This window comes from Delphinapterus leucas, chromosome 7 (genome assembly GCF_059928025.1).
Source record: "Delphinapterus leucas isolate spDelLeu-1000000601 "Yukka" chromosome 7, BTC_Dleu_Yukka2, whole genome shotgun sequence".
NCBI classification, from domain to species: Eukaryota; Metazoa; Chordata; class Mammalia; order Artiodactyla; family Monodontidae; genus Delphinapterus; species Delphinapterus leucas.
The window spans coordinates 38,263,975-38,278,812 of NC_143135.1; the positions used below are offsets into that span (position 1 = coordinate 38,263,975).

Below are 14,838 nucleotides of genomic sequence, written 5' to 3' on the forward strand. Positions count from 1 at the left end.
AACAACCTAAGCCAGACACTAGGGTGGGGGTAGAGGCTGGAGTGGGGGGCTCTCCCCAGGATCCAGACCTGCATGGTTCCCAGGCTCTGCTGCAGGCATGGAGGGCGAGGCAGAGAAGAGGTCGTGGGCCCTGGAGGCTGGTTGGGGGCCTGCTCCTGCCAGCTGTGCACAAATTCAGCCACATCTTCCGTCAGCTTCCCTGTAGGGGAGAACTAGCATGATCACAGGTGGGGAGCCCGAGGGGAGGCAGATGGAGCCCAAGAGATGCCAAGAGGAAGGCAAGGAGTTGTAGAACCCAGCCTCGAGCTCCCATCCCAACCTGCATTTCCCTACGGAGCCGTTCTCCTGAAAAATCCGTGTGGTAAGAATAGTCAAGGATGCTCAAGACCCTGTGAGTTCCCTGGAGTAGATCCCTGCTGCTCTAAACTCTGGAATGCAACACCATGCAATCGAAAGAGAATGAACGTGTGAGCCTGAACAAGCTCCCGTACCGCTCTGAGCCCGAGCTTCCCCACATGTGAAACAGGGCAAAGGGTCCCCTTGTGAACTGATTGCAAGGACTATATGAGACCATGTGGGTAAAGTGTTCAGTGTGTTGTGGCTGCTCAAAGGTGTCACTTCCCTCCTGGCTAGAGTCACCATGATGTGGCCTGAACCCTTCACTTTAACTTCTTGCCACTCCTGCTGGAGCCTTTCTCTTCCAGGCTCCCTCTAGCCCTCCGTGCCCTGCTGCCACCCCAGCCCCCTCCAGCCCCGACTCACCTTGCAGGGTCAGTGCCACCTAGCAAAGTGCCCAATAGAGCCTCACACAACCCTAGTAGACATTCTCATCATGGCTGTTTTACAGATGAGGAAACTGAGGCCCAGAGAGGTTAAAAGGTGCCTGAGGCCACATACTTGGAAGGGGCCCCTGGCCTCCCACTGGGTCTTTAGTGTCATGACCCCAGGGTTCGGTCTCAAGTCCCTTTCCACCCCTTCCAGCCTGACCTATCCTCCATCCCCACCAAAATCCCTTGGAGGCCACCTGCCCTGCACCTCACCATAGCTGGTCACCAGGTCGTCCTGGGGGTCGGCGTTGTTGTTCCCACACAGCCCATGGGTCCAGCCCAGGAACTCTGGGCTCATTTTAATGTAGACAGCCGAGGTGCCATCCCAGGCCAGCGTGAAGGCCGACTGATGCCGCACGAGGACATAGCCAGCAAGCCGCTGCAGGCGCATGCTCCCCATCACATGTGGCAGCTGGACCCTGCAGGGCAAAGCCAGAGCTTCAGGGCATCCACACCACCTCCACTAGCCCAGTCCCTTCACCAAAGGACCCACCATCCCCTACCTGAAGGACCCACCACGTACACAGGACCTGCCTCACCCCACGGCCACTGGTACCACAGGGTGTGAGGTCCTTATTTTCCCTGCCCCTGACTTCTTGGGTGCCTGGAAGTCCACCATCAGAAAGGGGTTCTTTTGTTTTCAGAGTTTTAAAGTTGCTTTTTAAAATTGCAATTTTCTGGGACTTCCCTGGTGGTCCAGTGGGTAAGACTCCATGCTCCCAATGCAGGGGGCCCAGGTTCGATCCCTGGTCAGGGAACTAGATCCCACATGCATGCTGCAACTAAAACATGCCGCAACGAAGATCCAGTGCAGCCAAAATAAATAAATAAATTTTTTTTTTTTAAATAAAATAAAATTGCAATTTCCCTTGCTATCTGGAATCACAGTGAGGGCAATCATGGGATTTTGAGCACTAATAGTGGTGGCTTTTTATACCAAAATTATTGATGTATCTTTTATTGACAGTGCTTCAATAAACAAAGTGCAGTTAGTAAAGCGAAAAATAAAATAAAATAAAATTGCAATTTTCCTGGCAGGGATAAATCTTAGAGTGATTGAATTTGCCAGTTCCTTTCTCCTAGACAGGAGAGGTGGTATAAACAGACACCTATTTTACTTATATTTTTGGTGGGGAGAAAGAAAGGAGTAGGAAGAGAAAAAGAAAAAGGCAAGAGAGAAGACAAACAGGGAATGAAAGAAAAGATGCAGGGCTACAGCAGTCTTGACACCTTCCCCATTTTACCGGCACAGGCTCGCCTAGCCAATCTGGAATTTGGCAACTTTCACCCGGCTGGAAATTAGGAGGAAGACAAATGAAGTGTCTAACCAGCCAAAGCTGGTACCAAAAGATCCATCTACCAATGCTTCTTTCACAGGAGAAACCCCTGGGCCTTCACTTCTACACTCAGCCCCAGAAAGCTTGGTTACCCAGTGTCCAGGTCTGAAGCAGGAAATAAAAAAGAGGAGAAGGGTCAGTGCAGGAAGGTCCCCCTGACAACATGAAGTGGCAGTGGACAGCAAGGGAAGGAAAGGCCAGTGAAGAAGAAATGCAAGAAAGATTTCAGGAAGGACCACAGTCCGGGGCCTTTTGGCATAGGAAGCTGGGACTTCACCCCTTGAGTGGTCCCTCAGGCATCCCTGATGTCCCAACAACGTAAGTGACATTCAAAATGAGCCCAGGCCATCAGAAAAGGGTGAAAGTGTGCTGAGAATCTGCTCTGAGGATGCTTCAACTATATATGATACACTCAGGAAGATTTCCTTCAACTTGTGAAAGAAAAGAAAATTAAGCATACTTATAGTGGTAAATTCTCAGCTATCTGGGAAACTCTGCTATTTGCCTGAAAACCCACTGTCTAGAAATCCTGACAGTTCCAGAAAATTGTGAGGGACTCTTTCTGCAAACCCAGCTGACTAGAAACCCAGCTGGCCTGCCAGTATGCTTCTGCCCTGGTGTGCTGCTGTTTGCCCCCTGAAAACAATTTCCTTGAGGCTTGAGAAGGGAAGATGCTTACCCATCCACCACCACCCATGCCAGGGAGTAGGGGAGCTCAGGGCAGAAGATGTTACAGTTACCTTATGCCTCCACGGGTGACCTCCTTGGCCAGATGGATCTCCTGCTCACCCGCTAAGAAGAGGCTGACAGACCTGGAGCAGGTGTAGGGGAAAGAGCCACACTGCGGGTCGTTGTGCACCTGGTGGGGGAGAAGGGGCGGTTCGGAGGCCAGTGTGCAGGTTCCTGCCATATACCTGGCCCCGAGCTTCGGTTGTGGGCCCAGGGGCACCCTGTTGAGCTTCCACTAATGCCAACAGCCTGCCTGCTGCGTGCCAAGCTCGTCTCCTCTGTGATCTCTCCCGGTCCCCACAGTACCACAGGAGGGTCAGAGCTCTCATCACCTGTATTTCAGAGAGGAGGCAACCGGCGCCCAGAGAGGTGAAAGGGCACACACAGCCAGGGTTCTAATCCAAGCGTGCTGTCTTCCTACGTCCAGACTTTTCTGCTTATCCATCCCAGGTTATCTCATTGGATTGAAAGCCCAGTTACACGCCCACACCATCTCACGCTCATACAAACCACACACACACACATCTCATATGTATATCACAGGGCACTCTCAAAGCACACACTATAAACACACACTCCTACCACAACCCTGGCAGATACAGCCTAGCCCTCGCCTACACACACAGGCACACATGTCACTCCTGTGCTGCGTGTCACACACATGTCTCCTCTGCCCCCTGCTCAGACAGAACCTATACATCCAAGGCCATAGGACCCAAGGAGGGGAGGGATGGGGTTCCCAGAGTTTAGGGAAAACTCTGAAAATGTCAATCTGCCAAATGTGGAAACCCGTCCCATGAGTGAGCAAACCTTCCACTAGGGGCTTCCCTGGTGGTGCAGTGGTCAGTAATCCGCCTGCCAATGCAGGAGACACGGGTTTGAGCCCTGGTCCGGGAAGATCCCACATGCTGCGGAGCAACTAAGCCCATGCCCCACAGCTACTAAACCTGTGCTCTAGAGTTCGCGAGCCACAGCTACTGAGCCTGCGTGCCACAACTACTGAAGCCCGCACACCTAGAGCCTGTGCTCCGCAACAAGAGAAGCCACTGCAGTGAGAAGCCCGCACACCGCAATGAAGAGTAGCCCCCGCTCGCTGCAAGTAGAGAAAGCCTGCGCACAGCAACGAAGACCCAATGCAGCCATAAGTAAATAAACAAACAAACAAACAAACCTTCCACTAGATTATCATTAAATGGGGTTAAGCAGCCTGGAGCCATTTCAACTGAAAGTAGGACCTGTGAAAGCCATTCCATAGTCTAAATATTTTTCAAACTTTTGTGACCATGACCCATAGTGAGAAATATATACACATATAAATAAAACAAAAGTTTTACAAAATAATATTACCACTATTAATGTGTAATGCATCCTTATGATATTTTCTATTTATAGTCTCTTTTTTCTTTCTTTTTTCTTTTTTCTTTTTAGGCTGGTTATGACTCATTAAGTTCATTTCATAACCCATGAATGTGTGGCATCCCATTGGTCTAAGTAATTGTGACATATCCATCAACGAAATGACACAGTCATGATGTGTGATATCCATGATACCCCGAGGCAAAGCGGGGAGAGTTGGTCAGGGTTCCCAGTGCATCCAGAGCATAGCCCCCAGGCAGCCTCTTGGTAGGTCTATGCCTGAGACAGAAGGGGCACACCCAGCTGGCAGAGGGGTGACACTGAGCACCAGGATCTCCCCTATCTCCCAACCCCTTGGCCTTAACTCCGCACTGGCCAAGGTGCCCTCCAGCAGAGCTGGCTCCCCAAGTAGACTCTTCTCCAGGTAGAGAGCTGTGCCTGAAGGTGACTGCCCACTTGACACACAGGGTAAACGTGAAAATCAGGTCTGCCCAACAGTCAGTCTCACACGTGTTCATATACCAGACAACTTTTACTGAGCATTAATCCAGGTACTGGGAACAGCAGTTGAAAAGACATACTTCCTGCCTAGAAAGCTTATATCTGGAGAGTAGGACCAGAAACAGACCTTTGTAAGAGAAACACAATGACAGGGTAATGATGCAGAACTTTGGTTCCACAGAAAGGAGCCCCTGAGCCCACTCAGAAGGTCAGAGCATGCAGAAAGGCTTCTTAGAGGAGATCACCCTAAAGTGAGTCATCCAGGACCTCTACCATTTCCTCCGTGGCACCATGCTCTTTCTTATCTAAGGTCCGTAGCACCCAATGTTCTGTTGGCCTAGAATGTTCTCACATCCGCCCCCACCCCAACCCCTTCACTTGGCTAGCTCTAATTCATTCTTCAAATCCCAACTTAAATATCACTTCCTCCAAGAAGCCCTCCCTGATCACCATCCTTCCCAGTAAGCAAGGTTAGGTTTTCCGTCACATGCTCTTCTAGCATTTGGAACTTCTCTATTGCACTCAGTTGCACTTGAAATGATTCATTTGACGTGATGTCTGTTTTCCCCATTAGACTATAAGTTCCATAAGGACAGAGACCACATCTGTGTCTTTGTTCACAGAGCCAGCAACAGGCCTTGTGGCAGGAAAGGAGTATAATTACGCACTTAATAAATACTTGGTGAGTGAGAGACTAAGTGAATGAATGGCCAGGGGCAACCAGTAATGGGTGGGTAAGTGAGAACCGTGGAGCCCTCAGCTCACTCCAGGTGCAGATGCCCTGGGCGGGAGCTGGGAGGGGAAAAGAAGGTGCCAGCCTCTCTAACCATGACAAGTAGATCCCAAGCCAGCCCAGCCTTCAGGGCCTAGTGGAACCTTCCTAGACAGGCAGAGCAGGGAACGCCTCACCTGGACTGAGAAGGTCTGCCCCTCGGGTTCATGGCGCCCCACCAGGGTGTAGCTGCCCTTCCCAAACAGGTAGTAGTAGAGGCCATCAAACGTCTCCACGTGATGCTGTCCCCATGCCCGGCAGATGCTGTCCCGTTCAGGGCCGACATTGTACACTGAGCCAGAGAAAAAAGAAGCTGTCTGTGTAGCAGCAGTTGGCACCGAGCCAGAGGCCAGTGGGTTCCAGCCCTGGCGGGGCCACCCCCACTCCCCTCCAGCCCAGAGCCCCACGTCTCAGGCCTGCAGATTTCCCTGTACCCATGGCCCCTCTTGGAGGTGGGATGGAGCCCAGACCCACCCATCTGGCAGCGCGGCCCAGTGGCATTGAAGCGTCTGCAGTCGCAGAAGGCCGGGTGCACACACTCACCCCCGTTGAAGCAGGAGAACAAGTCTGCAAGGGAGACAGAAGGCACCTTCCCATCAAGCCAAGATTGGCAGAACCCATCGGGGCAGCACCTCCCTCAGGCTGGGACCCCAGGCCCCAGCCCTCCCAGAGCTACATGGAACTCAAATCCCCATCACAGGTAGCCCCAGCTTTCCTCAGTAGCTAGCTTTAATGGCGGTAGGAGTAGGGCACCTCAGACGGCTGCCCCGCCCCATCCCTAGCAGGCTGTGGGGTGGGGTCTCAGAGTACCTGCCTTCCGTATGTACCAAGTGGCCCCCAGGCCAGCCCCACCTAGGCCTTCAGCTTCCTAAGCTAAAAGTTCTTGGCCACCAGGCAAGGCAGGCAGAACTACGAACATGCAGCATGTGGGGTGAGCAGGGAGACCGCCCAGAGATCTTCATGTACTGCTCTTCCTCGCTGTTCCAAAAGCTCCGGGAAAGAGTCCAGGGCGTAAACCAAGGTTGGGGAGGGGCCGCACACGTGGAATGTAGTGGAAAGGAAGGCCACAGAGGATGAGAGGACAAAGCAGAGGGTAGTGAAGGAAGGAGCCGTGATGTGAGAGGAGGGGCCACAGACAGAGGCCAGATGAGGGGAGAGGCCATGGACACAGGACAGGCGAAGGGAGAGGCCATGGGCATAGGACAGGGCAAGGGGAGAGGCCACAGAAAGTAGAAAGAGGCTACAGACACAGGGTGACGTAGAGAGGGAAAAACAACCACTAAACAAGAAGCTCGGTCTCTCTGGAGTCAGACAGTGTGAGGCAGACAGCCGCAGAGCCATGGTCATCAGCACAGGACACTTCCTCAGCCAGGAAGGAGAAAGCAGAGTGGAGCTGGAGGCTGGGGCTGGGGACGGTGAAAAGAGACCCCATGCAGGGAAAAGAGGTCCCAGGAGGCCCCGAGAGGAGTCTGGGCCTGCGCTCACAGGGCTGTCCGCAGGCCAGGGCCTCCCACGGGCCACAGGGAGGGGGCACTTACAAGAAGGTGCACATTTGGCCCGATGGAGTCGTCTTTCCCAGGAAGACATGGCCAAGGAGTCCAGGGCTTCAGCCTCCTTTTAAAGACAGGAGAAGGAAGAGAATGCAGTCAAGGGCTGACCTCAGGGAGCGCAGCCTTCCCGGCGGTCACAGCCCTTCCTGCCCCTCAGCTGGAGGGAGGCAGGCCCTTTGCCGCTTGGCGCCTCAGTCACCCCACTTCCCCAGACCCCCCTCTGAGAGGTCTGCAAGGCAGGATTTTCAGGCCTGCCCTAGGTCCGGAGGAGTGAGGCCTGGTTTACACCCTCCCAAGTGGCGTCGTAGTGGCAGGCTGGGGAGGCCTGTAGCCTGAACACACCTGCTGCTCTCCATGCTCCAGTGTGTCGTCCCCCCCGCCACCGCCTCCCCAGCGCCTTCCCTCCTTAGTAAACCTCTGTGTCCTCCACAGCCTGGAACAAAACCCCCTTGTCTGGAGAACAAACACGACACCTCCTCACCACAGAAACCACATGGGGCAGAGCTAAGAAACAAAGGCAGCCCCTCACCCCAGGGCAGGGGGGCATCACTCCGACCCCCCCACCCAACATTTTGGACTCTTCTAACAGCAAACACAGTGCTTCATACATCACCACCGGCTGTCCTCAGAACTCAGCTCTGAGTCAGGACTCTCCCTGAGAGCACACATCCGAGGACACAGGCAAAGCCCTGTGAGACCCTATATCCCAGACCAGAAGCCCCAATGCACGGTCTCCAGAGATACAAAGCATCTGAAATCAGGACTGCCCGAACATCACGTGTGTTCAGTCACCACACGGCTAGCCGCCCTCTCAGGACTCCAGCCCGAGGTGTCTAACGTGACCTCACCTGGGACTGGGACCCTGGGCACAGCAGGCTCCTCCCTCTCAGGACCTCAGCCCCCTCATTTGTACAACTTCCCGGACTGGGTGCCCGGTCCGGCCCAGGGATGGTGAACGGGAGCACGTGTTCTTGCTCACAGGGCCAGCGAGGCACAAACCACACTGAGGGTGCTTGTCTCACATGTTATCTCCCTCACTGTCACCTCTGCGTCCCCAGGCTGAATCCCCAGCCTCTAGCAAAGGACTTGGAGCACAGGAAGTATGCAGAGCACCTGATCCCTGGAGCCCAACCCCAGCTCTTTGCACCTCCTGCAGGCACCCACCCCCCCTCCCCCTTCACTGTCCCGCTGACCCCCTCGGAGGTCACTGGCCCTCCTCGACCAGGTATCAGCGTTCTCACTCCCTGGTTCCTGGGTCCTCCCAGCTCTCCTTACTCTGTAGACCCAGGCTGAGCCCAAGGAGCCAGGCTTCCCACCCTGGTAGTAGTCGGTCTCACAGGGCCTCAAAGACCACTGGCAATGGAAGAGAGCAGCCGGGGAAAGGCTCATCACCAACATCCCCCAGGCCTGCAGAGCTTAATTCAACTTGGTCCCTGTGCCTCCTCGCCCCCCTCTCCCCCAGATGTGGCCCCTGAGATCGGCCTTGTGAGGGTAAGAGAGCCTGTGCTGCAAAAAGTCGAGGCCATTTTCTGGAGAAGAATTTTAAATCCTGTCCAGATGATTCACCTTCAGTATAGATCAGGAGTTCTTAATCATTTTTATGCAATGAACCCCTCTGACAATCTAGTGAGGCTTACGGGCCCCTTCTTGGAATAAATGTTTCTAAATACGTAATATGAGACATAAGATGACAAAGGAAATCAAACATATTGCAATGCATTATCAAATATTTTATAAAACTGGGTGACAGTAATATTTGTGCTTCTTTATTAATACGTTAAATCACAAGACCCGCAGCAGGCCGTATCACCGCCAGAATCTGGGGGCAGTGAGCCAGAAATGAGATGTGGAGATAGCAACAATGATTGCAAGGCGATAGGAAAATATCTGTGGTTTCCACCGGTGACAGTCACAGACACTGCTATCATGCTGTGGTCTGTAGCCTCTAGTAATAACTAAAGGGAAGGCTAAATTTCAGTTCCATTGAGGAACAAATGCATTTTTCCCCCATCCAAGTTCATGGACTCCTGGTCTACACCATCAATTCTCTGGAGAATGGCTGAGCTCTATAGAGTGAGGCAGCACTGAAATGAAGGGTGGTGGTCTACCGGTCTGAGACCCCCCCTCCCTCACGGAAGAGGGCACTCCAGGCAGAAGCCCTCAAAGGATCCCCAGGTTCACTTTCTAACTAGTAGCCTCATTCCTCCCCACCCTCCCCCCACTCCAGCAGCGTTAAAGGAGGGCCATTCTAACCCCTTGTTTGCTCTAAGGAGTAATGTGAGAAACCTACTGGGGTTGCCAGTAGGTTGGTCTAGATGCTTCCCCAAGGAAAAGAAGGGGAGGCCTACCCTGGAATCCAGCAAGGAAAGAAGCCCACTAGGGGGATGAGATGCTTGGGGAAGGATCATTACCCCACTAAAATACAGGGATTCCTGGGGTCTGGAGGGGCATTCATGATACGGGGGAACAGGCTGGCTCCATCTGGAGACCTTGCTCTGCTGTGCCCTGAAGGCCCCGGCAAATCATTCACCTACCTCAATTTCCCCATCTATAAAAAGAATGATAAAAAAATTTTTAAATAAAATAAAAATAAATAAAAAGAGTGATGACATTATCTTTCAATTCAAACTGTACCTGACTGTGATTCTAAAACTTGGGGTCTGAGGAAATGGGCAAAAGAGAAAAAAAAACCCCATATAATCCAGACATTAGAAAATAAGCATGCCCTTAGTAGGTGCAAACTATTAGATACAGAATAGATAACAAGGTCCTACTGTATAGGACAGGGAACTATATTCAATATCCTGAGATAAACCATAATGGAAAAGAATATGAAAAAGAATGTATTGTATATGTATAACTGAGTCTCTTTGCTGTACAGCAGAAATTAACACAACATTGTAAATCAACTATACTTCAATTAAAAAAGAAAAGAAGTATGCCCCCTCCTACCTTGGGGTCTTCATATCTATTTCCAAAGGGCAGGTATTTGGGACACACTGTTTTCTTTTATAAATGATGCTCCCATCCTACTGGCACAAGGAGCTCCCCACAGCTGATCCCCAGAGCCAGGGTGCGTGAATTGAGGCTCGAGATTCTCTGGGGGACCTGGCTTCGGGTGGGCTGAATTTGTAGCGTGTCCGTGGTTGTAGAAAGGAGACAAATGCAGGCCAGGATTAGAAAGAAAAATTGAGTCACCTGATCCAGAGACCGAAGAAGTTTGGCAAAGAGAGAGAACAAAGCACCACCTCTCCCTAATGCACGGAGGAGCTGGGGAAGGTAGGCAACAGTGAATGGTCAAGACTCAGAGGATGGTAGTCAGGGATCTGTTTCTCAACCAACCCTTCCTTGCAAACCCCACCAAGTGGCCCGGTTTTTGTCTCTCCTCTCAAGGCAGCACTCCTGGGGCACTGCTCAGGGATGAAGAAGGGCCTCTGACAGGGTTTAGACCAGGCAGGGAAAAGAGACTACACTCTCCCAAACTCTCACCTTCCTACTTTCACCAAGGGAAGGAAAGAGCTCAGCTGTCTCCTGATAGCACCTTTGTGCCCTCCTCCCCTAAAAAACAATTTTTAAATAAATAAATAGATAAACTGGCTACAGGGCCCCAAGAGATTAGGAAAGTGGGAGTAGAGGCATCCTATAAATTTGCATACTTCAAACACATTCTAGGAATCTTGTTTGTTCCCTCTGAATAACTGCAAAGACACCCTTCCTGCAACCTACAGAGCTCCCTGCCAGCCTCAAACCCAGAGAGAAATAAGCCCCTGCCCAGTGAAGCCTCCCTTCCCCAGGCCTCCCCTTACCTGGCCTCCCATCACTGTTGTGGCATCCCCTATGGCAAGGATCGCCTCCTGATGGCTGTGGCTAGATGAGAAACAAGCCTGGCATGGGTGAGGGGATAGGAGTGGGCCATGCCTCCCCACCACCCCCAGGCCCATCCCACCCTCTGTGCTAACCCCTGGGGTCACCCACGCCAGGAATAAAGATGGAACCAGTGAGTGGGGCAGCACAAGCTCTTGCCTACTCACCTGGGATCCTGGGCTGGCTCAGGCTGCAGCTCTGCATTGCCCCAGGGTGCGGGTGCTGCGGCTGGGGAGCAGGATTACTCTCTACTCAAGCGATGCCTCCCACCACCCGCTCCCCACCTGCTAGGAAGCCTCTCTCACACCCCATTCTCTCTCCCTGCAGCCTTCTCAAATCCTTTCTCCCCCTCCCTGGCGACTCTTCTCCAACAAGGGTCTCCCTCCTCCTTCCCACTCTCTGTGCCCCAGTTCTCTCTGGTTCCCCCCACTTGGGTCTCTTCCACCCTGCCCAGCTTGAGAGCCATTCCCCTGGTTGTGGCTGACCTTTCTTTCCTTCTGCGGTCCCTCTCCCCCGACCCACTCCCTGGGTGTCCCCCTGCCCTCCCTCAAACCTTCTTTCTTTCCTGCCTCTCTCCAACTTGCTCAGGCCCGTCCCCCTAAACGTTCCCCCAGCCCCCTGGGGTCCCCTAGTCCACACCCGTCTCACCGAGAGGCTGTAGCGGCAGGGACTCCCCTGCCGGCTCACTCCGGGGCAGCCAGACGCAAGCGACTAGCAGGCAGAACGCGGGCGCCGGGGCCCCCATAGGGGCACGCGGGGACTAGGAAGCCTGAGCGAACGGCCAGGGTCTCGAGTGCCTCTCCCGCGAAGGCAGGGTAACACCTACTCGTAGGAGGCCGCCGTCCCTCTCGCTCTCTTGCCCTGGGCTTCCCTTCGCCCCGCCTCCCAGGCTCTTGGCTCCGCCCTGAGCTAGAGTGACAGGACTGCCCAGCTCATTACCATAATTTAGGCGCCTGGCCGTGGCCCCGCCTTTGCCCTTCTTGGCGTTAGGCTGCACCTCCCCAGGGGAGGCTGGATTCAGATCACTCAGCCCTAAGTCCCTTGGGGGAGCAAGGAGGCAGTCTGTGCAACTTCCAACGTCCCTTGCTCCTCAGAGATCCCTGGCTCTGGAACCTGGGTTTCCGAAGCCCCTAACACCAGAGACCCAAGATGCCGGTATGAGTCTGGTCCTATGCACTCCTTTTACAAAGGTCCCGGGACATGCTACTCCGTGGTCAGTGGCAGACCAGGGCTCAGGCCTGTGGAGTCCTAGCCTGTGCTCCCACCACTCCCCACTACAGCCTCCTGAGTCCCCAAGTCCCCACCCTACCCCCAGTTTTGAATACCTCTAGAAAATGGATCATGGCTTAATCCTCTGTATGTCCAGCACTAGCTCAGGCCCCAGCTTGGGGAATGTTGACTGAGTGACAGAAGTGCCTCACACTCCCATATTATTGCTCCCATCGAGGCCATACTTTGACAAAACAACTTTAATTTTGTGAACAAGATACCCTCTCTGTCCAGGGAGAATTTTAAAATGGTAGAAGTGTAGGCCTGAGAGCCTTGGGAAACTTTGTATCATTCACTTGGCCAACTAAGTGCTAGAACACCAACTAGATGCCAGGCCGCATAGATGATGATGGTGATGATAATGACGATAGTGTTGGCCTTCATAGGCCCCTGGGCAGCGGTATACATTTGGGATACATTCATTCATTCATCCATTCAACCAATTTGTTGAGCAACTACTCCTCGCCACACATTGTTCTGGGAATAAAGTGGTAAATAAAGCACACATAGCTATCCCTATTGTGGTCCGTGCGCAGGTTGGAAGAAGAATTTCCAGACACAAAGTATTTTAGAAAACAGTGAGTTTATGGAGAGCAAAGAGCAGAGTTAGTGAGGGGCGCTGCAAATACAGCAGGTCAATTTCCTGATAGACCAGGGAGAGGCAACCCCCTTTGTGCTCTAGTAGTCAATTTTTATAGCCTGAAGACAAAGAAAATTCCTGCTCGCAGGATGGCATTAGGTGATTGGCCAGGGTGCTACAAGGTTGCTACCTGGTGAATATTTTACCTAATATGGAGTTGGGCGGGGGGGCGGGAGGGGCCCGGCGGTGAGGGGGGCTGTCCTGTTTAGATTAGGAGAGCCCATGTCAACAATTGCTTATGGGGGCTCGGTTAATTCCAAGTTTTTATCCTATGTCCTTGATGTAGGGTGTCCTTGATGTAGGGCTCTACAATCCCCACACAGGGTATTTGAAGCCATAGGGTTAGATGGGAAGATGAAGAGGAAAGAGCAAAGCATGGAGCCTTAAAGAACACTGGTTAAGGAATGGGTGAAGGCAGGACTGTCTTAGAGGAAGCTTGAAAAAGAACATTCATGATGTAATAGGGAAGGACAAATCTGACTCCATATTGAAGCTGTTTCTTTTACTTTAACCTTTGTATTCTATTGCTTTTGCTACAAGTTAAGAATGTTGCCAATTGCCTGAAATATACAGGATAGCCCATTCTCAAGCCTCTGACCTTTACAGGTATAACACTTTCCCATTCATATAGAAATAAAAAGTTTCAGAACAGAGAATAACATTTGTCTTGTTGGACCTTTATAGGAACATTGTGACCCAGACCTACCTGGAGGGCTATAAGAACAAAGAATTCCGGCACGAAGAAATTTGCAACCTCACCCCTACCCCTTTCAGTATAAAAGAAGCCTGAATTCTAACTTGGGGAAGATGGTTCTTTGGGATACTAGTCCACCATGTTCTTGGTCTGCTGGCTTTAAAAATAAAGTTGCTGGGGAAGGGGAAGGGTAAGCTGGGACGAAGTGAGAAAGTGGCATGGACATATATACACTAACAAATGTAAAACAGATAGCTAGTGGGAAGCAGCCGCATAGCCCAGGGAGATCAGGTTGGTGCTTTGTGTCCACCTAGAGGGGTGGGATAGGGAGGGTGGGAGGCAGGTGCAAGAGGGAGGGAATATGGGGATATCTGTATGCACATAGCTTATTCGCTTTGTTATACAGCAGAAACTAACACAACACTGTAAAGCAATTATACTCTGATAAAGATGTTTAAAAAATAAAATTAAAAAGTTGCTGTTCCTTGCCCCAACAACTCGTCTCACAATTTATTGGTCTGTTGTGCAGTGAGCAGTTCGAACTTGGACTCAGTAACAATGGGAGAGGAGAAGCAGGACTCAGTTTTATCCCTAAAACCAAGAGGGAAGCATTTAAAGAAGAGAGTCTGCAGGGGGCAGTGGTCATGTAAAAGAAGGATTGGGGTGCCAGTGGATGGCATTCCCCTCATAAGGGCATTTGCTGCTCGGCCTGGATTCTATATACGAAATAAACAGCCATATGACATAGTTACGAAATGCAGAAAATCAACAAGGTAAGTTGGAGGGGAATATATTTTGTGTGTCTTTCCTGGGCCTCTGAAAATCTCAGAATTCTTTTATCTCTGACCTTAACTAGTTAATATGAAGGGGAGAACATGGATGATATTTTAAGGTTCTTCTCCAGGAAGGATTTATATCTTAAACTAGGCAATAATTTAGCCCAAATAAAAATAGTCTGCTGACAAAACTTCAGCTATTGGTGGTGGGCTGCAAAGGAGGGGGTCTTTAGATGCCTCTGAAGTTACAGTTGTTCACTGATTTGGGCTGCTGTCCACCTCCTGTCCCCTGTCCCTTGACACGGTGCAAACAGGGCAGGCCCTGACCCTGAGTTAAATCCAAGAGCAAGCGCCATAATTAAAAGTGCCCACTCTTTCCATTCACATCTGTTTTTATCACCCCTCTCCTGGCCCCCTCTTTCCTCTCAGTCTGTCCCAGGGTTGGTTCATCATTATCTTTGCACCCCAGCCCTAGACCTAGGAGTCAAGCAAACTTTGGCTGAATTGAATCAAATGAGCCAGA

General features: G+C 51.7%; 1 protein-coding gene across 1 annotated transcript in view; it reads right to left on the bottom strand.

Moving 5' to 3' along the window:
• Nucleotides 1–11,681, bottom strand: part of OTOG (otogelin) — an 84,415-nt gene extending 72,734 nt beyond the window's left edge. The window contains exons 1-9 of the mRNA XM_022555664.2: nucleotides 11,585–11,681; nucleotides 11,104–11,164; nucleotides 10,879–10,939; nucleotides 7,061–7,136; nucleotides 5,997–6,089; nucleotides 5,660–5,814; nucleotides 2,905–3,023; nucleotides 1,041–1,246; nucleotides 69–199 (exon numbers count right to left, since the gene is read on the bottom strand). Coding sequence (XP_022411372.2) covers nucleotides 69–199; nucleotides 1,041–1,246; nucleotides 2,905–3,023; nucleotides 5,660–5,814; nucleotides 5,997–6,089; nucleotides 7,061–7,136; nucleotides 10,879–10,939; nucleotides 11,104–11,164; nucleotides 11,585–11,681 — 999 coding nt within the window. The remainder of the gene's footprint in view (nucleotides 1–68; nucleotides 200–1,040; nucleotides 1,247–2,904; nucleotides 3,024–5,659; nucleotides 5,815–5,996; nucleotides 6,090–7,060; nucleotides 7,137–10,878; nucleotides 10,940–11,103; nucleotides 11,165–11,584) is intronic.
• Between the last annotated feature and the right edge of the window lie 3,157 nt (nucleotides 11,682–14,838).